This window comes from Talpa occidentalis, unplaced genomic scaffold (assembly GCF_014898055.3).
Source record: "Talpa occidentalis isolate TD23 unplaced genomic scaffold, MPIMG_talOcc4v2.1 talOcc4.2, whole genome shotgun sequence".
Taxonomy (NCBI): Eukaryota; Metazoa; Chordata; class Mammalia; order Eulipotyphla; family Talpidae; genus Talpa; species Talpa occidentalis.
This window is the reverse complement of record NW_023602073.1, coordinates 73,711,431-73,739,024: the sequence shown is the minus strand read 5'-3', so window position 1 is coordinate 73,739,024 and position 27,594 is coordinate 73,711,431. Positions and strand designations below refer to the sequence as shown.

The window sequence follows — 27,594 nt, the reverse complement described above, 5'->3', positions numbered from 1 at the left end:
GGTTATTTGGGAGATTATCAAGATAAAATGCCATCCTCTTAAGGTCAGATTCTACCCAGTACAGCAGAGCATGTGATGTACTGTCAGGGCAGCAGCAGAGGGAAAAATGGTAAAAGTTAATAAATCAATTTATTTGCTTCCTAATTACATCTGAATACTTATCTAAAGTATAACTCCCTTTACTACTTATTCACACTGACACTGCTCTTCTCCAATTTAAAACCATGCTCTATATTTCTTCTTTCTTATTTTTAATTTAAAATTTTAATTGTTTAATGTTCACCTTGTGCATTCCAATCGTACATACCTTTCTCCCTTCTTGCACATTTCCCTCTTACACATTTTTTTTTAATAATGACCATTTTCAGAAGTAAATTTTGGAAATACATTATTTAAAATCTGAGGAGTAAATGGGAGTGCCACAAAGCCTAAAAACACAAGATGTCACTCACCCATAGTCTCCTTTATTGACCTGTTCAATTAATTCTGGTCGAACAAGGCACTCATGCTGGGAACACTTCCACTGCTGTCCTGAGCATTTGCTGCAGATATGAAAACACAAAGGTGATCAGCCTTGATGGAGTACATTTACAAAATAATTAATCAGACTTGCACATTGGTAAGGCACAGAATATTTTAGTATATACTTTTGATTAAGGTGAGTTGTATGATTATCTGATTCAATGAATCATAACCACTAGATATGCTCTTATCTTCTGCTCAAGGAAATCAAAATTGAAATGACCATGTATTTATTGAAGTTTGAAAATGTAAGATCATTTAGAAAGTAGATACAATTTTTTTTGCATTTTAAAACTTTCTGCAGGATAATTCTTTCATGGCAGGCTATTGTTATATGTGGATTTTGTGTTCATTTGCCTGTAGTATACAGAATGTTTATACTTTAGAAGTACATTTAAAACAGTTCTGCTGTGTGATGAAAGCTTATTGTCATGCACATAAGACTCAAACATTAAAAAATATGTATGTGATACTATGTTTCAATATTCACTAGACTGGAATGCACTTTTAAAAATCTACTAATATGTGATAAAAACCTATGGTTCTGTCTATATTTAAATATAATGTCAAACAAATATGCCCTTTATTTGAAAAATACACAAATGTTAAAATTCACTTCTATGCCACTTAAGTTCATTACCAGGAGTTGCAGTTTTCTTTAATTACTGATCCTTCTTGATAATGTTGTCCATTTCTGAAGCAACCTGTCAATATAACATGTAAACAAATGAAAATTCTCAATTGAATAAGAAAGTGCATTAACAAAAGAAGCGATCTAAATTGTACGTATTTTCAATATACACAAATATTTGGTACCAATATGATGAAACAAACCACATTTGGTTTGTGCCAAGGTTTATATATCACACTCTTCTGGGCTTGTCCCATGTGTTTTTGCTTTCACTCTCATGCTATGTTCCAATGGAAAGGATCTGTAAAGCATAAAGACTAGATTACCAAGAATAAATCATTAACTACATTCAAAAGATAGTGTTTAAATAGGTAAGTAATGAAACAGTGTTTATGTCAATTTATGATATCATTTATTTAAAAATCTAATTCTCATAAATGAATATGATTAATTGCTTATGACTGGAATAAGTGGCTCCAAGTATTGGACCAAAATGTGTAGTCATTTCATTGAATTCACTTTACAAAAATAAATTCTGGGGCCTCCTGGCTGGTGCAGCAAATTGAGCACAGCACTGTGAAGCTGTTCATAGGCTCTGCAGCATGGGTTCGATTCCCGGCAGGCCAGGGAGATTCCCACATGACGCGGCAGACATCTGTCACCCCTGCTGCTCCACTCAGCAGTGTATTTTGGTCTGTCTGCCTGTTCTGCTCCCTGCTCTATCTCTGGTGAATCCTGTCACCCTCCCATGCCTCTAGCCTGTACCCCAGTTCTTGTATAAAAATAAATAAATCTTAAAAATAAATAAATTCTATTTTTCCTTCAGGATTGAGAACAAAAATTTATAAAACCAGTAAGATTGTAACTACTTGTGTTCAAATCCAAACGTTTCTCAACTACTAACTAAAACTAATTGCTAACTTTTATTCTATATAAAATATTTAATTTTCCAAGTTATATATATAAACTATTCAAATGACAACAATGATGAGCCATCATCATATGGTAATGATCGTAAGGTATTTTCAAAATAATACCCTGGTTACAAATTAAGCCCTTTTCAAAAATATAATTTATACCAATTTAAAATTTATACTGAATTAGCAAAAGTACTAAATCCAATACTTTACATGTGAGAACATTTTTTACAGAAAAATATGATAAATCACATAAATGGCCCCTAATTAAACAAAATAAATCCTAATTTTTCATTGATAAAATCATAGGGAAAATCTACATGTTTAGGAAGTATACCAAGGAACCTGGTTTAACTACTAGTCATAGTATCTATTACAAAATCCAATTGAGTAATTAACTATTGTCTTATTCTTCAAAAATGCGTAGGAAATATTTCAAAATTACTCCTTTTCTACATGTACTAGACTTTCATATTTCAATATTTTGCCAAATGAACCTAAAATCTTTATGTATTTGTATCTATTCATCTCTTTCCTGTGGATTTTTGAAAATTCACAATCATTAGCAACTGAATTTATACTCTATTTGTAATTTAAAGAGATCCTAGAGCTTTTGGTCACTAAGGAGCAAGAGAAAATCCAAGTTTTCACTCAAAGTCAAGGGGAACACTTTCCTGACTAAAAATCAAAGCTGAGTTTTAATCACATACCATGCATTTTGCTTATCCAACATACCAATGTCATAGTCCTAAAGGATGAAAAAAACAATTATCCGTTCTCTGACCTGTACCCTAGCAAATAATTTTAAAGTCAAGATAATGCTATCACCAGGTCTAGGTTAGTACCTAGTCTTAGTGTTAGAAAAAATTCCATTTCTAGATCCTTAGACGATCTACTATAGTCAAGTTAGAGTTGACTATAAGAAACCAAGTTCACTGTAATCTCATTTGAGAATGGACCTCTTGAGCAAAAACTGTAATCAGCTACATAAGAGCCTGATCAAGGTATTTACAAAATGGAGCATTGTCTTGTAAACAACACAGAGACCAATTTTTGCCTATAATCCTTCCTGACTCCTTTGTATTCCTTATAACCACACAAAGAAGTTAGCCCTTTCAACCTCTAGATTGGGTCAACTTAAAATCCTCACGTTGTTTCCTATCAAATTTAGAAAAAAAAAATCATACTTTTTATGATGATCTGAAAGACCTTATCCTGTCTCTACCCTACTCTCTGGCTTCATCACTCTTGTTGTTTTGACTGTGTCAGGGTTCCCAGAAGAATGAAGGATTTGTATGATAATGATGAGGATGCAGAGAAGTGGAAGGATGTGATTTGGAGTTTAGCAAATATGACTTGCTCAAGGATTAAGTTTGGGGAATGAGGAACCAGAATGTCTCACTAGGGTTTTGGCTAGAGCAATACAGGGGTGGTGAAGTTATTACTGGAATAAAGAACAGCTTGTAGCAAGAAATCAAGAGTTCTACTTTGCCTATTTTATATTTAGATCAAATCTAAATTAGATTTCATAATAGAGAATTTCAAGTAGAGTAGTTTACAGAAATCCAGAGTTAAGTCCAGGCTGGAACATGAATTTGAGACAGTGACACACTTTTTTTTAAGTCTTGAGACTTAATAAGAATTCTCGTAAGCGCGTGCGGTCCAGAAATGAGCTGAAAACATTTCAGTTGACAGCCATTCAGAAGAGGAAATTGTGAAAGAGTGGGCCTCTATTGGGAAGGAGAAAGTAGAGAATTTAAGAAAAGGTAGTGTCCTAAAAAACAAGAGAATAAAGTTTTTATAAGAGTGGAAGTGGTCAACTGTGTACAGTGTTCCTGAGAGGTCAAGAAAAGGAAAATAAACATCTGAATAATGTATTTGGTAAAGTGGCAGTCTCAATAACCCACCAAGATAGATTTGGGTGAGGTAACAGAGTGATATCTTCTAGGAGTGGATTGATGAGAGATTTGGAGGCCAGAAAGCAAAATTTCTCTTTCATAAATTTTGCCATCAGAGGGAAAAAGTAAATGGGACAGTAGATGGTTAAAGAAATGGAATCAAAGGAGGGCTTCTTCAGGATCAGGAGTTATACAACCTCATTTTATAAATTGATATATGACCAAGGAAAGAAGAGGGAAAATGATACTAGGAGAGAAAAGGGGTGGGGAGGAAGGAGAAGGCAGAAAAGAGAAGACAGACAGAGCGAGGGAAGGAAGGAGGTAAAGAGAGGATTGAAAAGGGAAGACAATTACAAGGACAAAGATCTTGAAAAGGTGAGAGAAATGACATTTTAGATAATTCCGGGGAAACTCAGTAACAACCTTTGTACCTGTACATGTTGTCTTCTCTACCTATAGGTTTACTGGAACATTTTGTATTCACTTGGAAATGTCTACTGAGACGTGGGCAATGCAGATTACGTTACTCATGGCCTAGGATGGCTGTAAGTCAAAGTTAGGAAAGCAATTTTGATACTCATTTTAGATGATTTCACAGATGTGTTGAATGTCAGTTTAGTAGGAAAAGAAACAAATATATCGTTCAGATTCTTCCAACATCATCTCTCTAATGTTTTATGGATCATATGCTTTGTATATTGTTGTTCAGTACTGCACAGTAATGCTATGGCTGTATATACTGATCGTTTCTCAATTTTATATTTGCAAACAAATTTAATAAATTAAATTGAATATGATTAGTTCAATAAAAACATAAGGAGGAATTCTTGAAACATCAAATATATTAGTCTCTTTTAAGTATTACATATTTTCAAACTGTCTCCCTTTTATTGGAAAAGCCAATTAAAATATAAAACAATTTTTATTTATGAAAATGAAAGAGAGATACTCACTTTAGTGCAGTAGTATTTCAAGAGTATTTAGCAATAAAATCATATTGCAGTTAAAACAGAAAAGGCAAGAGAAAATGTTCAAGAGAAGGAATTAACTCCATGTAAACAGTAGATTGAAAGCTATGATGGTAGAGAAATAAGAAACTCTCCCTGGTGGTTTCATTTTCTCAATGAAATATGTGTGAAGCATCTCAGAGTGAGTGAGTCAATCTGGTTACCCATACAGCATCTTGATCAAAACAAAAAATATACTGACCACTGAAATTAATGGAGTTTTATAACTTTAACAGCCATTAATACAAAATGAAGCAAATCAGGTGTTTGGAAAGTGAAATCAATCTTCTATTGATTTGAGAAAAGATAGTAATATGATGTCTGTTTTTAAATACTTCACCATAATATGTTATAATATCTGTGCTGTTCCAAACTTCACTTTAGGGAAGTCAGTTATTTGCTCTACTCAAGAACCCATGGTGGGGTGGGGGGGCGGCACGGTGTCACTAGTATTCAATTTGAAGGCCAGACTCCTGGAAGCTGCTACATGTACTTTATTGTCTATCTTTTGGTGAACACTAGAGTATTAGCATAATGAATACAGGAAATGGACTTTCACTGGTAAAACTGGTGATTTGTTAATCAGCATGTTTATAAGTAATTAGTTGTTCTTACTTATCAAATTAATAGTATTCAATTTATATAAATTTAGCTAAAATATTTTAAAGCCCACATCCCACTCTTATATCCCATGGTTTAAATCTCTCTCTCTCTTTTTTTTTTTAAGATTTATTTATTTATTTATTTATTTATACATGCACTGGGTACATTCAGAAGCACAGGAGGGCGAGAGAATTCACCAGAGCCAGAGCAGGGAACAGAACAGGCAGAAGGACCGAAATACACTGCTGAGGGGAGCAGCGGGTGACACAGGAGAGGTCTGCGTGCCATGTGGGATCCTCCTCCAGAGGCCGGGGAGCAGCCGGGGATCGAACCGGGCTGCTTCGCAACCCAGCGCTCAACCGCTGCACCACCGGGAAGGCCCTTAAATATATCTCTTAAGGTCAAAACCTTTACTTTTAGACCTGGTAGAGGATTTATCTCTAAAAGACTTTGTATTCAGCCACTGAGTATAAGGGCTTCTCATTCCCTAATAGAGTCCTATTTCTCTGGTATTATATGTGTTTCTAATAAGTTTTCCATGCAAGGTAAATGTGTGTACATCTAAATGAACAAAGGTTTGAAACTTCATAAAACATATCAAGGTTGTGTGAGTTACTTTACATTGACTTATCAGTACACATTTTTGTAACTATCTGCATGTATGTAAGAATTTGTATTGTGATTTATCTCTGTTAACATGCAGATGAGAACCTTGTAAAGGAGCAAATAGCTTTAACCAGTTCAAATGTGCCAGTGGCATAATATACATTTTTACCAACAAGCTCCTCATTCTCAGATCTGCAGCCCCTATTTGTTGTCTCTTCTTCAGGTCAGTTCAAGTCAGCGGAGGACTGTTCACAACAGACCTAGTACTAGATTCTTTCTGGAAGACCTACTATTCCAAGAGATTCTGTCTGCAAAGTCCACTCTGGTTCTAGATCAAATTGTATCATTTGTTTACTGTATCTGATATTTGAAATCCTGGAAGTTAATGTCAGAGATGAGAAAAAACACAAAGAAAGAGGGTTACACTAATATGTCCTACTTCCAAATCATATAAAAGTGACATTTTTTTTAGTCCTCATGCTACTGCATACAGTTTTAAGTCACAAGTGTTAAAAAACAGTAATAGGTCCTACTTTTACTTTTTACAAAAGGAATTATTTTGTTAATCTTTATGAAAATATATGTAATTTTAAATCACTGGTTTGGGGTAGATAGATGTAGTAATAAGAATTAAACAATATTATATAACTAGATAATTTTAAAAAATATTTACTAGATTAGTGAATGAACAACATAGCTAATCAGAGGAAAGCTGCTTTATACAGGCAAAAAATCAGCTAAGTTCTACATTGCTTTCTTTTTTAGCTAATTTTGCACAATTTTTCAATATTGTATAGTGCATTTTCTTTCAACCAGCTACTTTCATAACCAAGATAAAACAAAAGAAAAAAATCACTTTCATGAGAGCAATTATAGTCTAATGTGAACTTTTTGCTGCTAACTAAAATGATTAATTGCTTCCCTCCATAATGAATGGAATAAAGACTACACCTGGAACATAAGTTCTACCTAAAACATGACCCTAAATTAAAGTCATAGCAAAATACTAGCTTTCAAGCAAAAATCGACATTGAAGAAGTAGCAATTACTCTCCTAAATGGGCTAGATGTCTCAAACTACGAATGCTCAAATACATTTTAGCACATCAAAAACACTGCAGCTTTAATATGTAATATTGAGACTCAACACCCATGAAACCAATCCTATTTATACTGAACACTTTTTATGCATTCTCACAAGAAAATAAAATCTCAAACCCTTAATAAGTCCAATCAATCCTGGCATATATCTGAGTTTTACTCACCTCTCAAACCTCATAGCATGTCACCCTCAAACTTCCCCTAGTTATTATTCCCCAGAAATGGTGGCCTTCCTGATCCTGGACCATGCCATGCTCCTATCTCACAGATCTGCAATACCTTCCTGTCATCTCTTCTTCAGGTCAGTTCATTTCTCACTAAGAACTCTCAACCAAAATGTCTTTCCTTACTGTCCCACCCCTTCCTACCCAGGCTAATGTTCTATATTATTTTATATATTACTGTTTTATTATGGTATACAGTCTCACAGCACCCTAAATGTTTCCTTTGGAGAATTCATCACAATTTGTAATTGTATGGTACATTTGCTATACCCTCTCCCACCCAACTTAATCGTCACTTAATGAGATAAGATCTGATCTTTTTCTTTTCCATTATTGCACTAAGCACACTGCCTGTACAATAGGGATACCAATGACTAACTGTTGATAAATACTAGATCGCCCATTCCTACTCAGGTATCTACCACTCTTTTAGTATAAAATAAATATTGGCTGAGCTGTTTATTGGTAAAGGCAAGGGTCTAGGATAAATGACAATTTTATGGGAATTTTAGCATAATATTTTTGTGTTTTCAGAAGAATCTCATTAATTTTACAAACAAGATACCATTATTAAGAATGAGGGAAAAGGCATCCGGATTTGAAATTAATTTTCTATTTTAAAATAAGGACACTAAATCCCTAATTTATCCTAAATTGTATTCTAACTCTAATTTCTAGTCACTATTACCCATTTACAGTAGTGTGACAGAGCTCCTATTAAGCCTGCATTTCAGCTGAGATTTGACATAATCAGTGAAAAAAATAAAATAAGTGTAAGAGTTTTATTGTTTGTCTTGTTCCAAATCTTGTTAACAGCTATTTCTCAAAATCAATACAACTATCATATAATTAAACCAATATATTCTACCATTTACCTTATGAATAATTTGTTTATCTACATAATTCTAGACTTTTACCAATACTGAAGATGATCCCCTCCTTTGATTTTAATAGTTAAAAAAATTCCCAGATTGGCAAAACAAAACTAAATAAAAACATACATGGAGAATCTTTGGTATTAGCAAGAATAGCAACTGATTTTATTTTGCTTTTTTACTAATTTTAATGACATTGCTAGACCACCGTTTCTCATGCTAGAAGTTTCATCAGTGTCATGGAGTAAGTAGTAAGTAAACATGTTACATAAATCTACTGATGGTCAGACTTTGTCTTAATGAGATTTTCTAAGAGGTCCCATTCACAAAAGCCTGAGAATCCTGATACCAATACATTTACCAAGAATGAAAAAGTAATTCTTATATAAATTGAATCAGTGCTCAAAACAAGATCCAGACCAGCATCCATGGCCATCAGACCAAAACTTTACTAAAGGTACTACTATAATGCAGGTACCATCATCAAAGTCAACACTTTAACAATCTAAAGAAGTAATTAAAGTTGGTAATCATATTCATTTTTCATTGAGAAGAAAGAGCAAGGAAGAAGGGAGTGAAGGGATGGGGACAGAAGAGAAGAGAAAAGTTTGAGAGATCTTGTTATGAACTAGGATAATGCTTAAACACTTTCCCAAATCCTACCTTCAGGATACCAAGGCTTTGTGTGAGGAGGCCATTCTTTCTCTTCACGGCAAAATGACTGGTAATCAGGACAGCAATCAGAATTTTCCCTTTCACAGAATTTATCACAGTAACATAGTGCATTCAGCTCATAGAACTGAGTGACACAGCCATCATCTCTGTCTTCACAACAACCAAAACTTCTACAGTACTTCCCTTTGAAAATGGCTCTTTTGAATCGAGCACTTTCCAAAATGGTGTCATTCCTAGTGAAACCAGCTGCTAGGTCCACTGCTCTTCTAGATAAATAGTGTTTGTCCATCCAAATTTCTGTAGTAAGATAAGAGAAGATTAAGATCTTATATCCAGTCCACATTCTCTAAAGGTCAGATTTGACTTCCACTTTCTGATATATTCAGTGTAATATATGGGGGCTTCTCCTGGGAGCCAGAATGTGAAATATTAAGGCAACCCAGCCTGAATCTTGAAACCAATCCTTTACTGGAACTGAGTATACTTCTTGTAGTTAAACATTAATCAATAATTTCAATGTTTTCCCAAGAGTGTATAAGTGTTAGAAATAGACCATTGCCATTCCTACAAAGTTAAAAATTTACAATATTTCATATCATGTACAACATTTTCATCACTACAAAATACATAAAATTTTATGCACAGAAGGTACATGGAATATTCTTTACCTCTAAAATATCTAGGTTCTTAAGTCAAAACCTCTCTGGGATAAACATAGCCCAAATTATTGGCTGTAATAACCACTGGCAAAGTGTAGGAAATTCAAAAGTCAAAAAACTATTATTCTGCTACTTGCACGGCAACTGAAATCCAGCTTCTCATGAGCTTGCCTGCTAAGAACTGTCATATCAATAACAGTTTCTCTAAATCATGCCCAGTCACACATGGGCTTGATTCCCATCTGTACTCCATTTACCCATGAGAAACATTTTGATTTCCAGGCTTAGTGGGGCCTAATTTGGCTAGAAATTACCTGAAGGTGACCTCAGTTCTCTTTATTCGAGTCCTTACTTGGCATCATTGTGGGAACCTGCAGTATCTGAAAGGCATTATAGTCAAGAAAAGTCAGTTGCTCTGTGCTTAAGAGCTGTGGGTGGAGGGAGTTGTGAAAGAAACTCAAAGGTCAAGATGTCTTTAGCATTTCTGTAGAGCTGTGCATTTACAATGAGTTTTTCTATACTGTATTTATTCATTAACTACAATAACTCCCTTTGGATTGGGGATAAATAACCAGCAGACTATGATTCAGCAAGAGTGGTTGAGTGGTCTATTAGGACTTGACAATCAGAAAACACGGACTCTGGTCCCTGAGCTACTATTTAATTGATTTTGTGACCTTGGGTTCACCATTTACTTCTCTCATCTAGTTATTTTTCTCTAAAATAAAGGTCTTCCTCTCTAAGGTTAATTCAAAATTCAACAATGGCTTTGCTCCATAAGTTGGCTAACTCACACTCTTATTTTTTTCATTACTATTTTTTAATGTTTATTATATGTTTAAATGATTTTTTACCTATGTTGGATTAAATAAAATATATTATTACAATTAATTTTACCTGCTTTTTAAAAATATTTACTTATTTAATAGAACAACTGGGGGTTTAGGCCAGAAGTGTGGGGGGTGGAGGATTCACCAGAGTGGAGAGAAAAGGTGGATTTACTGAAATACACTGCTAAGGGGAGCAGCAGACAAGACAGGAGAGGTCTGCATGCTATATGTGGGTTAGCTTCCTGACCAGAGATAGGATTCAAGTCGTAGCTGTGATATTACTGAGACTTAACCGCTAGGCCAACAGGGAGGCCCTGTTTGGTTTTTTCAAGTTTTTATTAGTTTACCTTTGATTTACTATACTGCACGTGTTCTAGAGTCTTTATACCTTATTATGTATACCTGCCACACCCGCCATCACAATTCTAGTGCCATTCACCATTATCAAATTGACTCCCCCAAGCTCCTTCCCCTTTGGTAACTACCATGATTTTCTCAGAGTCCAATAGTTATTTTTGTCTTATTCTTATTTTTTAATTTATACTCTATTTGAGTGAAATATCTCTTGGTCTTTGATTTATTTTGCTTAGCATAATCACCTCAATTTCCATCCATGTTGTCATGAATATCATTTTTTTTTTCATTTTCATATGGCACCTTCCTCTCAGGCTATAGCTCTTCATCTTTTTTGTTTTTAATTTATATCATCTTGGTGTTACTCTCTACAGTCCTGTCTCTCCAGTCCCAAAACTGCAGCCTTCACTTCTTTGCCATCCACTGAATTACTAAACTACTGTAAACTACTGTCCTACTTATTTACCCACTTTTGCCAATTACCTCCTCACCTCCATTTCCCACAGACCTGTTGTCTATTTTTATCATACATGAATCTTCTGTAGCATTTAGCACAGCATGACACACTCAGTAAGAACAGAATTCTAGTTTCACCATTGCTGAGTAGCACGTCTTTGGGAAAATGACTCACTCCATGCCTCAGTTTTCCCACCTGCACAATTTTGAAAATGTATATTACTCTATCAGTTGGGTAGAAAATTTAAATGAGATGATACACGAAGTATGAGTATGAAGCATGTCACACTTACTAAATAAATGTTAGATATCATTAATAGGCTAGTCTCCGCCTAGAAACTTTTCTTTATGCTTTCATTCTCTCCTGATTTTTTTTTTCCCCATTCTTCATAAGGCTCTCAACTTATCTTTTGACTCTTGCACTTTACTTTCTTTTCTGAATGGTCATTTAAAATGTTTCCACAAAGTTTCTTGTTCCTTTCTCTCCCTAGATCGCATACGTTATCTTCCCTCAAATCTTGAAATGCTGAATCAACTTAAAAGCCTTAGGTTTTAAAAGACCCAACACATGGTGAATCTTCACCACTTGTTCTGCCCTGACCTTAATTTAAACCACTTTATCCCTTGTATTAGTTCCTTTTATCCCTTCTATTAGTCTAGAATCACAGTAGCCTTCTTGTCATGTCAAACATGGAAGTACATTCCTGTCTTAGGGCCTTCTCACTTGCTGTTCCTTTGCCTGAAACACGCTTCCCCAGATATCCACATGGCCTAATCTCTGCAGTTTTAAGTCTTTTTTCAAATGAAACCATCTCAGAGAAGCTTTGGCCATAGCCCCTATCTCAAAATCACAGCTCCTTTCTATTCTCAGTATTTTCTAGTCCCACTCTGTGCTTATCACTAACATATTAAAATTATGTTCATTGATTTTATTTAATTTCTGTAACTCCTCTCCAGAATCTAAGCTCTACAAAATTATAGAAATTTGCCTATTTATAATTTTTAACTATTTTGTCTCTACCATTTAGAATAGTGCCTGACATATATTACACAGTCAATAAATATTTATTCAATAAATAAATGTTTTTGACAATTTGCATTTCTGATCCTGTACTAACTACTGTTGGAGATGATCCACCAGTTCCTGGAATTGTTGCTACCACAAATTTAGGAGGTTTTGTCTTAACTGAGCTCTTTAATATTGCTCATATTTTTTCTAACTTGTCTCCCATTTCCTAGTGGCAATTGTAAACCTCCTTGCTTTCCGAACTTACTCCCTCACTTTATAAAGATGACCTTTGAAGAAGTTACCAAGAAAACAAAGAGCATATGTTAATCTAACATTTTCCAGTCATCAAACCCCTAAGTCTACCTGCATTTGCAACCATGCTTCTCCTTCTTTCCAGGGTCAGAAAATGAGGGATCATCTTGTTTAACAATTCTTCAACCAAAGATTATTGTCCACACCATTTATTTTATCCCTTCACTTTTCTCTTGGTTCCTATTCGTCTTGAACTTCTCTTTCATCTAATTCCTCTGTCTGTTAGCAGGCTTGTAGCAGACACTGCTGTCACCCTGCCCACCTTCTCACCACCTTTATAATTTTAGGACAAGCTAGAAGAAATGCCAACAATTTGAGTTATTGACCAGTGCCTACTCCTCCACATCCCCTCCCTCTACTACATAACAAACCAGAAACGCTGAAGAATTAATATCCTTCCTGTATCGGAGCAGCAGACTTTAAACACCACCTACAGGAGTTGGTAAATAAGTGCTCCACTCCCCCTATTGTCAGATGAGTTATCTCTGATAGTCGCAGATACCTAGTTAACAGCCTAAGGGAACAGCAGGAACACAATTAAATACTATAGTTTACCAATGTTTGGTAAGTATAGATACACACAGTATCTCACTTCAACTAATTTGCCCTCTCTCTGTTAATAAAAGCTTTAAAAAATCCTAGAGAGGGGCCTCCCCTGGTGGCGCTGCGAGGCTGCCTTCAGCCTCTGCAGCCCCGGTTCATTCCCCGGCCGCCAGCGAGGGTCCAATAAAAAAAAAAAATCATTGAGAGAAATGTCACATTGAAGGTGACATACATAACACAAGTTCTACTACTTGTGTAATCCTTTAGACCAGTTCAACATGGGTGCTTTGCCCCCCCAGGAGTTCAACAATGTTTAGAGCCAGTATTGTTCTGACTAGAGATTAGCATGGTGCTGCAGGCATCTTAGTGGGTAGAGTCTAGGGGTTGTGAAATATCCTAGAATCCACAGGGCAGAATATATCACAAGAATTATCTGCCCAAAAGCATCAATACTGCAGTTGAGAAACCTAGATTAGACATACTATAAAATTTTAAAAGGAGCCAACAAGAACTCAAAAAAATAAAAATAAAATTGTCATTTGGATTTATGTAAAGGTTGATCAGATGGACCTCCAATAAATAGTTGCTCTGAGATAATAACTAATGACAGCAGTCTATATACACTGCGGTATTGTTTCAAAAACACTGGGTGAAGTATATGAGTAAACAGAAAGGTTAGGGTCCTCCATGTCACACCTTCTTCCAACTTGAGCATTCTCTTTGGATGAGTGATATTTTAGAGAAGAAAGGTGTTGGATTTCCTTTTCTCATGATTTATACAATCTCCACTGCACAAGGAACAATGGAAGAAACATGCAGCCTTCTGATCTTCCTTGGGAAGAATGAAGACAATAAGTTTAGTAATACAAGATGTTAACCAGATGCTGTAATTTTAGCCATGTTTATAATTGGAAGTTTCCAGGCTAAATATAAACTGGAAAGCAGCTGAGAGAGACAGAACAGGAAGATAGTTTTGCTGAAAACAATTTACCTTATTGACTTAAATTCTATCATTAGAGATTTATTTCATTAAGGGGGCCGCAAAAATGTCCTGCAGTTGACAGTACTCTTGGTGAGATAAATAATATTAGCTCACTTTTGTGGGCTTCTGGCTTAATTCCTTAATTTTTAAAGCTCTAAAATAGTCTAATGAGGTGATGAAAAGGACTGAAGGTGGCAAGAAAAGAGCCTCCCAAGGAGATTAGGGTACCATTCTTTTGCCCTGATATGGACAAGGCAGAAGTGATTGAAACCTCATAATGACAAGAGCCAAAAAAGAAACAGAAAAAAGGCAAGAAAATGCATAAAGGAAAAAGTGATAATTTACCATAGAGAAAAAGCTAATGAAAAAAAGTTATTGGAAGAAAAAGTTGCTCATATGAGATGAAAGTTTTCTTTCATGTAAGAATTCCTATTTTCAATGTTTAAGCTTGAAACAATGAGAAATGCAGAGCTTACCTCTAAAGCTAATAAAACATGTAAATTATTACATCATTTCACATGAGATACTTGAATATGAGAAATATCCTCTTAGCATGCTGCTTCTAGCAGTGTCCTGCTTTGGGTAAAAGACAATTTCATTCTTTCACTCCAAAAAAAAAAAAATACATGTTGAACTCCAAATGTATTCCAGGCGCTGCTATACTCTAAGTCTGGTAATAGTAAGTTGCCTGTTCAGCCACCATTTTTTTGTTAGCTGCAGTTCTGCATTCCTATTCCTATGCAAGGTCAGAACAACCCAGTCAATCAGTCATAGGAGCCCAAACTTACAAAGTGCCTCTCAAATCAACCAAGAGCAGAAAGCTTTATTTCTCTGGGAAGGCTATGCATCATGAGGTATGACCGGGAATGCCTGGGGGGCTGATGTCCAATGTATGACAAGGGACCCCAGAAGCTGATCAGTGGAAAGCCTTGTTATAAAATAGAAACCATGGCTGGGGAATCTAGGGCTTGATCTCAATTACAATAACCAGTCATCAAGCAGAGGAGAAGTGCCTGGGGGACAGACTCACAACCCCTGATGCTGTTATAGGGCAGCCCCGATATTGAGCGGGTTGCCTGGCTGTGGGTCCTCACCCGTGCACTTAAAAAGGATTAATACTCCACTACAGGCACACACAAAAGGTTAATGAAAGGTTTATTTACAAGGGAAAAGGAAATAAGGAAAATGTACAACTCAGGGAGAAAATAGGGAAATAAAGTCTTTAATGCGTCCTACCCGATCCGCCGACCTGGAAACCCAAAGGCACTCTCAGAGCTGGCCGGACGCTGCGAGCTGGTGGAGAGCCAAAATGGGGGACCCCCCCAAAGCCCACGTGTCTGTCTTTATACTCACTTGGCTGCTTAACCCCACCCTCAGGTCCCAGCCACCTTCCCTTTGGTGGTGATGGGATTTGGAGTTCCCAGTGTCTTTGGCTTTGGCCTGGGGTGGCGGTGGAGTCCACAAAGCCTGTATGGAATTAGCTTTAGGACATCCTTTTCCTCCTAACAATTCTATAGATGGCAGAGCACATTTTCTAATTTCACCCCTCCCTTTTTTTTTTTTGCTCTCCTTCTACTCACATCTGATGCTGTAAGATTATTCTATAAATAAAAAGGCCAGGATCTTGCTCTTCAGCAGCATTCTGCATCCTACATCTTGCTCCATGATTCCCATTTGTCTGTGCGGTGTTGTCAACACACTATTCTATGGGGAATGTACAAAGTAATAAACCTATCCCTTCAAGAACAACCTGATAGAGCCAGGGAAGTCAACTTGTAAAGAAACCATTGCTGTAAGACTGGGTAAGTGTTATCACAGGGACATTTAGAACATTTAAGATACAAAGGAGGTGGTAGTCAACACTTTCTGGTGGAATTAGGAGAGACAATACTGAATCTGAGGGCAAGTTAGGGAGAATTAGGTAGCCTCAAGGACAGTGCAGGTGGGGACCTCGGAGAATTAAGGAAGGCTTCAGAGATAAGAACAACTAGAGGAATGTAACTAATTCCACTGGGAAAAACAAACATCTCAGGACCAAGGACAACACTGTTAACGCTGACCTTGGTTTCCTTCAGGTGATAAAGGGAGGTGGAATTTGGGGAAACTGAGAGTCGTTTAATTAGGGCAGCAGACTCATGTCTGGTAGACCACTGTCCTCCCCTTTGTCAGTGTGCAGGGATATTTATGCAAGGGGGAGTTGAGAAGGGGTCAGCACTGAGACCAGTGGGTGGCAGCCTGTTTTTCTTCAATAGCTGATGTTTAACTTTCTCTTCCCTAAAATGCAGGGGTACTCATCTGGGAGACTGGGCCATCAAGATAAATCTATCAAACAAGGGGGAAGATGCAACAAATGGGGAAAGACAAACCTGTTAGATAAGGAATGTAAAGATCCCCTGCTCAGTAGCAGATTAAGTGAGACAGCCAAAAACTAACCAATCACAAAGAGACTGGTGGAGCTTTAGAATAATGAGGGAAAGAAGGTCTACATTCCCTGAGACATGACTCCACTTTGGCTTCCTTGCCCTCCTGGCCTGGTTTCATGGCCTGGGAGTCCCACTTTATTTCTGTTCCTTTTCTCCTCAATCAACTTTTCTTTCTCTAAACAAACCTGCCTCTTCTCATTTGCTTGTCTGAGAGTCTGAGAAGTTCCTGCTGCAGCTTCATGAGACACCAACTCATGGTGGTCTAGTGGCTGGGGCTCAGCGCTGCCCCTGCAGCCTGGGATCTGTTCCTGGCAGGGAGACTAGGCCTGACAATTCCGGTATCAATACTAAGAAAAAGATATCTCAATTGAATCTTAAAAAATAGGCTACCCGCATGCAAAGCAGGTAGCGTTTCTAGAGCAACTCATGGCATATTTGAAAAGCCAGGAGGGGTCAGATCATTCTGGACACTGACTGGCAACTATGAGATTTTCTGAACTTCTGATAGTTCATTATTAGTGTACAGAAATGCAACATATTTAGTATATTGATTTTGCATCCACCTTTACTGAATTCATTATTATTCTAACAGTTTTGGGGTGGAATCTTTAAGGTTTTCTATACATAATTAATACCATCTGCAAATAGAACAATTCAAGTTCTTTTCAATTTGGATGTCCTTTATTTCTTTTTCTTTCCTAATTTTTCATGCAAGGATCTCAGTTCTTAAAGAATGCTAACATGTACTGTCTTATGGAAGCACAGAACTAGACATCTGAAGGTGACCCACAGGCACCAGTCAAAACACGTGGGCTCCAGACAAGAGTATAATAAGCTCCTTTCTGGGAGATGCCAGCAAGATAGAGGGAAAAAACAAAAAATTAGGGCTTCAGAAACTGTGACAACATCTTTCTGAGAGATACTAGAGCTCTGGAATTGCAGAGAAAGAGTTAAGATGGCATTTGCGCTCCAAGATTTCTAGAAAGGTCTACAATCAGCCCTTCAAGTTGTTTTAATTAGAACACTGTTCCTCCAGGTTACAGCTATGAGAGTTAGATAATAGACCTCATTCACAGAAATACTGTTCTTTTGGGTCTGTAGGCTCTTGTTTTGCCCCAAAGATGGTAGCTTTTTAAGAACTGTTTCTCCATTGATTACAGTCCTACGGGACACATAGTACCTCCATATACCTTTCCACCCACCCGCTTCCTAACCAGATAATCATGGGGATTCCTAGGAAGCAACAGCTGCAAGCTGGGGGAAAATAAAAACAAGGAGTGGGACAGCAGATGCAAAAACTGGGTTACCAAAGCAGGAAGAATTACCCTTTGAAAGACACTGGCACTGTGGAGCACATCAGTGGCAGAATGTAAAGACACCTGCTAAAAAAGGGGAGAAAGGAACAATGTAGGAAAAATGGTACCTGCCTGCTTTAATAAAACAGAGGTAGAAAGTCAAGATGGCATTCAAAGATCTTTGTCCCCAAAGAATATTCCAACAAGATCTGGCTCTTTTTTTTTTATTATTTTTTTTTTAGCTTTTTTTTTTGATTTTTTTTTTTAATTTATACAAGAATCGGGGTATAGGCCAGATGTGCAGGAGGGTAAGAGGATTGTAGGGTAAAGAAAATATCAGGCTTTTCTGCCCTTCCGCCATCAGGATAGATGATGGATCCTTGTCCTGAATGCATGCCTGATGGTGGGCACCTGGAATAGGGTGTGGGCATAGGTAGATGGGATTCAGCTGAGCTAAGACTGTGCTTTTAAGGGCGGCGTCACGGGGGGACGCCAGCAGCAGCACCAGCACCAGCAGCAGCAGCCGCCGCAGCCGAAGCCGAAGCCGAGAAGCAGCAGAACGAACGCTAGAGAGCCCAGATAGAGTGAGGACTTGCTGGGGGCTGGGAGGCCTGCCAGCCTCCCAGCCCCCCAGCCAGCACCCCTGCCTGCCATATGCCTGGTGAACCCCAAATAAAAAACCTGCAAAACTACTGAGGACTCTGACTCCTCCTTTACCCGGTCTGCATGGGATCAGAAAACCTGCACCTGTGCCCAGTTCTGCCTCTACAATTGGCGTAAGTCGGCAAGATCCATGTAGACGGGTATTGGAGCCCTCCGAAGACCTGGAGGGACTAAGGAGAACAGACTGTTTGCCTGTGATGACGCTGGAGGCACCATGGCGGCACAGAAGGTGGATACGGTCTGGAGCTGTGGGACGAGACCTCGCAGGGAGGAGACGCCCGAGAGGACCAGGCAATGACACCGGAAAGGACCAGCCAATGACACCGGAAAGGACCAGCCAATGACCCCTGAGGCAGCAGGCCGCTGCTGACGCAGGGAGAGGCCAATGGACATGGACTGATAAACTTGGACTGACAATGCCGCCAGAAGGCGGAGGACCTTGCAGGTTGATATGTTTTGGGACCCTGGGGGTGGAACAGTTTTGTTTGTAAACCCAAGAGATGGGAATCTGGGGGTGGCCAGTGGGCCTTGATGGCCAAAAGCAGCCTGTGCATGCCCAGCAGCCAGGTGGAGGAGAAAAGCCAACTAAGAAGGCAAAAGCTGGTACTGATGATAAGTTGAGAATCCCTGAGCGGCTGTTAAGCAGCCTGGGTATGCTGAAGAACCGTGAGTCTCGTAAAATCACCTGTGGGTGATGCCCTGCTCATTCTTGAGCGAGGGTGAGAAGCTGAGGAACCTGTCCTTGGGGGACGGGTGGGGAATGTGGCTTGGGGTGGAGCCCAAGCCAAATGCAGAGTTTGGATCCCCGACCCATGTGCTTGTGCAGTGGGTTGGCCTGAGTGCAGGGGTCTGCGAGTCGCATGGGTGGCCATGAAGGCCGAGTGTTGGAGCGACTGCAGACAGAAACCCTGAGGGTTGGCGATTACCCCCAACAGAATAAAATTGCCAATCCCAGAGCTAGTGCATCCTGGGGGTGGATGCTATGTGTGCCTTGTAGCCGAGACTACAGCCAGAGAAGGCCAGGAAGCCTGACGGCTCCTGGTGTGATATAGCAGATGCCGTGTGTGATTTCCCCTCCCTCGCATGAGCAGTGCCTTCGGCAGCAGATTTGGTGGCTCATCTGCTGGTACCAATAATTGTCTTTTGCACTTGGTTGGTGCCCTGCCTGGACTTATTTGTGTTCTGTTGTATTTTGTTATGTTGTATTTTGTTATTTGATGTATTTGCTTTTGTGGGCCATGGCTGCATTGTTTGTTTGCTTAGAAAATTGTGTATATATGTATAGACTGTATGGCAGAAAACCCTGAGGGGGTGGACTGTAGGGTAAAGAAAATATCAGGCTTTTCTGCCCTTCCGCCATCAGGATAGATGATGGATCCTTGTCCTGAATGCATGCCTGATGGTGGGCACCTGGAATAGGGTGTGGGCATAGGTAGATGGGATTCAGCTGAGCTAAGACTGTGCTTTTAAGGGCGGCGTCACGGGGGGACGCCAGCAGCAGCACCAGCACCAGCAGCAGCAGCCGCCGCAGCCGAAGCCGAAGCCGAGAAGCAGCAGAACGAACGCTAGAGAGCCCAGATAGAGTGAGGACTTGCTGGGGGCTGGGAGGCCTGCCAGCCTCCCAGCCCCCCAGCCAGCACCCCTGCCTGCCATATGCCTGGTGAACCCCAAATAAAAAACCTGCAAAACTACTGAGGACTCTGACTCCTCCTTTACCCGGTCTGCATGGGATCAGAAAACCTGCACCTGTGCCCAGTCCTGCCTCTACAAGGATTCATCAGAGACAGAGCGGAGAACAGAACAGGCAGACTGATGAAATACACTGCTGAGGGGAGCAGAGGGCGAGACAGGAGAGGTCTGCTCGCCATGTGGGTTGATCAACGGCAGTTGGGGATCAAACCAGCACTGCAGAGGCTGAGGACAGCTTCACAGCACCACACACAATTGCCTGTGCCACCAGGGAGGCCCCCAGGATCTGGCTCTTTAGATCAAGTCTTCAAAATTAGCAAACCAGCAGCTTTCACAGAAAGTCTGGATGCTTTTCGAACAGCTGTTTTGGGGCTTCCCTGATGGCCTTGGGGTTAAGATCAGCGCTGTGGGGAGTTTGATCCCTACCAGGGAGCAGTAGACACATGGCGCAGTAGACCTCTCCTGTCTCACCAGCTGTCCCTCAGCAGTGTATCTCAGTAGATCTGCCTGTTGTGCTCCGCACTCTGTCTCTAGTGAATCCCCTCACACCCCTTTCCTGCATCTCTGGCCTATACCCCAGTTCTTGTAGGCAAAAATAAAAACAAGTCTTCAAAAAACAAAACAGCTGCTTCAATATGGGGCTCTGGAGCAAGAGAAATTCTCCCATGAGCCCTTTAAGAGTTGTTTCTCAGTTTGTTAGTGCACAGTAGGTCTCCAGTGCACAAATACCACTGGTTTTCAAAGACAGGTGTTTGAACTGAGGTGCAGTGCTGGGGCTCTTCTCACAAGTAAAGTCCTTGAAAGTTGGGTTGCACACTGTGAGGTATGAACCTTCTGCCCCTCTAAGAGGCCCTGGGTTTTGAGACCACCCCTTCCCGCCAAGTGGGCAGCATCCATGTGGGGTTTATGGAAAGAGAGTGTCTCTGCCTTTCTTACCACTTCCATGTAGATTTTTTCCTCTGTAGTCCAATGTGAAAGAGTGGTTCCACTAGTTTTCAGGATTTTTTGCACCCCCAAAATTGTTCCATTTGTAACTGTAGAGTCAGTGTGATCCTGGGAGGCGTTGAGAACAAAATTCTCTGCTTCCTTCTTGAACCAGAACCGTTTCTCTTCATTGGTTTTAGTATGCAAATTGGAAGGAGTTTCAAACCTTTAGAATCACCTTTAGCTTGTGTCAATCATCCTAAATTTAACTCACCAGCACACCTTCTTTGCTTAAAAGCCTTAAAAAAAAAAAAAAAGCACTCAAACCTCTTTCCCAGCCCCAGTGTTTGCACCCTGGCTACAGATTAGAATCACCTGGAAGTAAACAGTATAAAAAAATAAGAATAAGCCAGTCTCTAGGTCTTATCAAGAAATTATTATTTAAGTGGTGTGGGATGAGATCTAATCAGGCTGAAAAGCAACTAAAGGAGTCACAGAATCAAAAACTTCCATTTTTTTCAATTACATTTCCTCATTTCATGTCTCCTAATTTCAATGGTACAGGCACAGGACCTTAAAGTACTTCATGATTTGTGATATGTCCTTTGGAATTATTTTTATTAAAAAATGAGTCACTCTATACACTTGTAAAATACCCATTTCCTCTTCATTTTAAAATTTATCAAAATTATCACTACTCTCCTACGTCTTTCTTTTTGACAGCTATTTTGCACTTTTCTGGTAAGATGGGGTTAATCATAATCATAAAGCACCTCAAAATTAATACATATATGGCAGACGTCTATAATTCAAGAAGCACAATGACTGAAGTGACCTAACATTACTACTCACTCCATCCACTGGCGGTGGGCAATTTTAATTGCAGCAAAACTTCATTCACCCATTTAGAGTGCATCAACTGAATAGCTTCTGTAGCAGATATGTAATAGGCACTCAGTATGTGTTAGTTTCCCTCTATGTTATTTTCTTACTCCTCCCCTCTCTTCTCTACCATTCACCTTTGGATAATAAACACATTAGGAAGATCTTACCTAACCTTAAAATTTAATCTCTAGTGGGCTATTAACAGTCAGCAATCATATTCTTCCCTTTGAAACATAGAGGAGAGTTTGCATTCATGCGTGGGGCTTCTCAGGATATTCACATGCCGTTTACTCACAGAGATGGTGATAACAACCCATTCAAAAATGACTATGTTCAATCAGAACAGAATGTAGAAAATGAGATGGAATGTTGGGTGAAATGGATGCATGTGGATTGAGGGAGGCATGTTCAGGAAAAGGATGGGGAATCTCATATCTCATCAGAAGGGGCACCTCTTGGCATGTTATTACAGGGAGGATAAATTTTAGGTCATTTCCTTCCCACCACCAGGCAGAAACCACAGCTGACTGGAACCGCTGAGTCATTTTGAGCAGCTGTTCTGGTGAACACCAGAAGAGAGAGAACATGTTTCTATTACTACAAACAAACAAATAGGAGAATAGAGATGAACAACTCTTTCCAAAGTGTAAAATAAAATTAAAAAACAGAAGCACATCCCTTACATAATATAGAAGGATAAAAATAACACAACTGAAAGGATCTCATTTAAAATAGTATGGTCACAAAGAAAAACTATGGGATTTGGAACCAAAGGGAAAATAGCTTGGACATTTTGAATCCCAGCATTGTTCTTATCTTCGGTTATATTCCTTTTGAGATCACTTATGGCTTCCGTTGTTGTATATTTAGGGCAGGAAGGACAATGCCTAAATAAAACTGTATGCTCAGGACCCCAAGAAACTCTTCCCAAAGTTGATAAATCTCAGGGAGAGCTGAGAAATGAATGCCCAGAGGCGAGAAAGGCAGTCCACCCACCTCAACCTACAGACAAGGACAAAGCCCAAAGGGAGCAAGAAGCACCCAGAAGAGGGATCAGTTTGTTTAGTTTCTGGATGAGAAAGTTCCCCTCAACAGTCAATAACTTGAAAAAAACTTTTCAATAACTTGAAAAAAAAACCCAAAGAAAAGGTTGACACTTTGGCAACTCAGGCCTTAAGCTCTTCCAGTCCCAGCCTGCTGCCAGCACTGATAAGACCACACCTGTGAGCACAACAGAGCGGGGAGTGACTTAGAACCCACTGTCTAGACTAATAAAACTACCTTCTGGGCTTGCCGGCACAATGCAATCCAGGAAGGGACGAAGTGAACAGTTTCTGTACCCCATTTAAAGCCTGAGGCCCCACAACTCCCTTGCAGTTGTTCTTACTATGGACTTTGTCCACCCAGGGACATCTCCCTTTGTATTCTTTTATTGTCTCTAAATAAACTTTGCTTCTGCTGAAGACCTGGCTGTAATTTCACATACCATAGTCAAAAACTGAGAAACTCCTACTCCAGGAACCCCTAAACCTAACAACACTGTGACCGAGTTTAGAAATGAAATAATAAATATGGCATTCCAATATATCTTCTCACATTGTAGGTTACCTATCATTGCTTTAGACCACATTAGACTGAACCTAACTCAAGCCACTTCCTTATGCCCCTCCTGCAACATGATGCAAATCTCACACCAGTACACTTTGGTTACTGAACTTAAGTGTCTCCTTCTAGGTATCACATACATCTGAAAAGGAATAAGCAAAATTCAAGCACAATGTCAGTAGAAATCATACAGATCCTATCTTCTACTTCCATCCCCTCAAAAAAATCTGAAGTATTATGAAGTCTAGTTCAATTATATAAAAGTTGCATTAGCAAATAGCTCTCACAGCTTCTGTGTCTAAAATAGTGACATTCACATTGCTTTATAGTGATCAACAATTATGTAGTGGTGCTTAATTTAAATTTGTGGAACCAGTGAGTTCCTTTAGATAATTTTTCAAAACAACGCCTAATTGGAGTTTGAGACATCACTTCAAAAAAATACAAACTAGTTCCAGATTTTTAATGATAATTGTTTGACTTGTCTGCTCTTGTACAAGGTTGAAGTGGCTCTTCTACTTATATTCAAGCAGGGCACCCTGGTGCCTGCAATATCATGAGGTAGGGAGCGGGGAGAGAAATTAGCTTTATAATGTATAGTGATAGCGAGTTTGACTTACATAGTAAATACAGTTTTGGAGGTAAAGGTTAAAGCTTCTAGAATTCCATTGCTTTCTAAAAATAATCAAAAAAATGCCATTAGCAGGAAAGTATTATACCTACATCGTTTTAGGTAAAAAGGTGTTTAAGAATCTCAGCTCGTGCATAGTTTCATTTATTGGCTATGATGCCTGTCAAAATCTGTATTCCCGGTATACATTTTGTTTCAAATTCCTCACCCACATTTTAACTGCTTAGTAGATATGTCCACGTAAGTATATCACAGTTATCTTGCACACAATATTTCTAAAACTGAACTCACATTATGTCCTGCCGGGGACCAGCCTCCGGCAAAATGTCATGTCGGGTTCCTGAAAGGATGAGACGGCCTAGGCGACACGTTAAGGGGCTGAGTGGAACTGGATGAGGCAGTAAGGAGACACTGACACTCGATGAGGTGCAAGTATCTTCTGCTGAGAGACTCAGCAGGTCTTTATTTATTCATTTTTAGTAAGCAGAAAAAATTACATTATCATGTGTAAAGCAGAAACAATTAGAGGATTCTATTCCCATGGACTACGGGCTCCTACAGGTCTCAGCTAGATGGTAGCCTTCAAGGTTAATAGATAAAAAACCAAACCTAACACTAAAACTTATTATTTCAGCTAGACAATTACCTAATACAGTGGATAGCCGCCAGTACACCCCTATCAGTTTAAGTCTAAGCATCATAGGACTCTTCTATTCATATGGCCTTTAGCCGGAAACCAGCTGTTTCTCAGCTATCAGAATTTTTTCTGCCTAGAAACTTCTTAACACAGTTAACTTCATTTAAAAACTTTCCTAAGAAACTTCTAAATAAAAAGGAACTTCTAAAAAAGCAAAAGAAGGACTTACTCTAATAGTTATGCTGGTTTGCTTGTCAGATATGTACAATAAATCGTTTCCCATTGTCAAGTGGGCCAAATTGTTTAATAACTAATTTCCTAAACAGATAATTTTCCGTGCCAATTACTTGCAGTATACTGATACATATTATTGCCTATGTACTTTCTGATAAATTTTTCTCTTTTTATGACCAAGAACAAAAAATAAAGGGATGTTAAATCTTCAGCCCCACTGTGTGAGGCTCTTTATTTTCAGCCCCTCAGTGTGAGGCCCTTTAGCTTCGCTGCTTGCCAGTGTCTTATCTGGCTGGGGCATCAAGGCCCCCTGCAGCATCGTCCTTTTTTGCTTTCCTCCCTTTTTGCCCTCAGACACACACACACACAAACACTGGAACACAACACATAAATTCTTTCTGTGACCCACTATTAGTCAGGATAGGCTTAACTCTGCAAGAAAAAACAGTCCCCAAATCTCAAAGGCACAACATATAAAGTTTATCTCCAGCTCACAGCAAGATACCCCTCTCTTAATTGAGCCACAATCCAAAGCAGCTGTCCTTTATGGCATCACTCAGGTTTTTCAGTTGCTTTGATTCTGTGACCCTCAATATATGACCTCCCTGCTTCTTGACCAAGAAAAAGAAATGTTTTATGTTTCTATTGCTTCATCCCAGAAGTAACCTCACTTCTAACATTTCATTAAGCAGAGACAGTTACATGGTCCTTTTGCAGGACAACCCCAAAAGGAAATGGATGCTTGAGTGTGAATCCTCACCTGTGCACAAAAGAAAGACCTCAGGGTCTCCCCAGTAGTGCTGCGGGTTGAGCATAGCATTGTGAAGCTGTCCCGCAGCCTCTGCAGCGTAGGTTTGATTACCGGCCGGCCAGGGAGATACCCACATGGCCCAGCAGACCTCTCCTACCTCGCCCGCTGCACCCCTCAGCAGTGTCTTCAGTCCATCTGCCTGTTCTGCTCCCCGCTCTGTTTCTAGTGAATTCTCTCATCCTCCCGCGCCATTGAGTGTACTCCAGTTCTTGTATAAATAAATAAATCTTAAAAAAAAAAAAGAAAAAAGAAAAGACCTCAAAACAATACCCAAGGGCAGGCACACACAGAAAGATTAACAAAAGATTTAACAAGGGAAATGAAAAGAGGGCTAGGCTTAACTCTGCACAGAGGGTGAGATTAATTGGTCAATACATCCTATTAGTAACACTGCCTGAGGTGGGACCCAAGGTGCACGCTGAAGGCAGGCAAAACAAACCCCGTCCAGGCCCACATGTGTTTGATTCTATATCAGGCATGTCTGCTAAACTCTAACCTCAGTTCCCAGCAAATCCCCCTTTCACAAGAGTCAAGAAAGATTCACAGCATGATGGGAGTTGTAGTTCTCAGTGGCTGGGATCTCTTTAGCATGGAGGTGAGTGTGGAGTGCATAAAACATCAGTGGATGGAGTTCATCCAGGATATACTGTTCCCCAGCAGTCCCTCCTAACATGGCAAGCATGTTGCCCACGCACCAGAAAAAAAAAAAACAGACAATGAGAACCACATTGCATTGTCTTTAGCCAAATGCCCTCTTTCACATTCTCAGGCCAGAAATTGTAGCTTTATCCATATCATTCAACACCCTGACATTCCAATCAATAAGTGGATACTATTAACTTCGCTTTTTCTATAAATCCTTAATCAGTTCACTTATCTTTATTTCCACCTCTACTGAAAAATTCAAACTCTCATCATTTCTCTTTGATGACTGTACAACTTCCTTACAGGTGCCCTAGACTCTAGTATCTTCTCTCAAATCAATTCCCTACGCTAGTCATAGTGATCTTTTCAAATCACAAAGATAATTGTATTGATTTCACCGTCTGCTTAAAACTCTTCACTAACTCCCTATTGCTTAAAAAAAAATACACAAACTTACAAACATGATTTTTAGGGCCCTTTATTACCTAGTGTATTCTTCTCTAACTTCATCTTTTGCAAATGCATACCTTTCAGTGGCGCCACCAGAGCTCCCTTCAAATTTTAGGCACTTTTTTCTCCAGCCGCTGAAATATTGCAGACTTCTAGTTCCCAGCTGAAACGCTTTTCTGGGAATTGCCTTCAACCAAAGGATGCTGCCTTATCCAAGATCACTCCTTCACTCTTGAGGCAAATGTTATCCATTGTTAGTGGAAGATTCAAAGACCCTTCCCTTGCTTCTAGTTGTGACCAATTATAAGAGCCATCCCAATGCCAGAACTCGGGGAGGTGTAGCTCACTGTTGTAACTTCTTGTAACGGCAGGAATGGCACAGTGCAGGATCTCTAATCCAGCAGACCAGGTAAAGGAGAAGAGAGTCCTAGGGTCCTCGGTGGCTTTTGCAGGCTTTTATTGGGATTTACCAGGTACACAGCAGGTTGGCAGGCCTCCC

The 27,594-nt window shown here is 39.3% G+C and overlaps 1 protein-coding gene across 2 annotated transcripts in view; it reads right to left on the bottom strand.

Annotated features, from left to right (window-relative positions):
* Positions 1-24,659, bottom strand: part of TINAG (tubulointerstitial nephritis antigen) — a 90,624-nt gene extending 65,965 nt beyond the window's left edge. The window contains exons 1-5 of one of the 2 annotated variants that reach the window (XM_054698876.1): positions 24,610-24,659; positions 10,032-10,097; positions 9,047-9,355; positions 1,163-1,226; positions 453-542 (exon numbers count right to left, since the gene is read on the bottom strand). In XM_054698876.1, the coding sequence (XP_054554851.1) occupies positions 453-542; positions 1,163-1,226; positions 9,047-9,347 (455 nt within the window). In that variant the 5' untranslated portion in view covers positions 9,348-9,355; positions 10,032-10,097; positions 24,610-24,659. Of the gene's footprint in view, positions 1-452; positions 543-1,162; positions 1,227-9,046; positions 9,546-10,031; positions 10,098-24,609 lie in introns of those variants that run through there. The other variant, XM_037519876.1, reaches the window with a different exon arrangement.
* Positions 24,660-27,594: the final 2,935 nt, after the last annotated feature.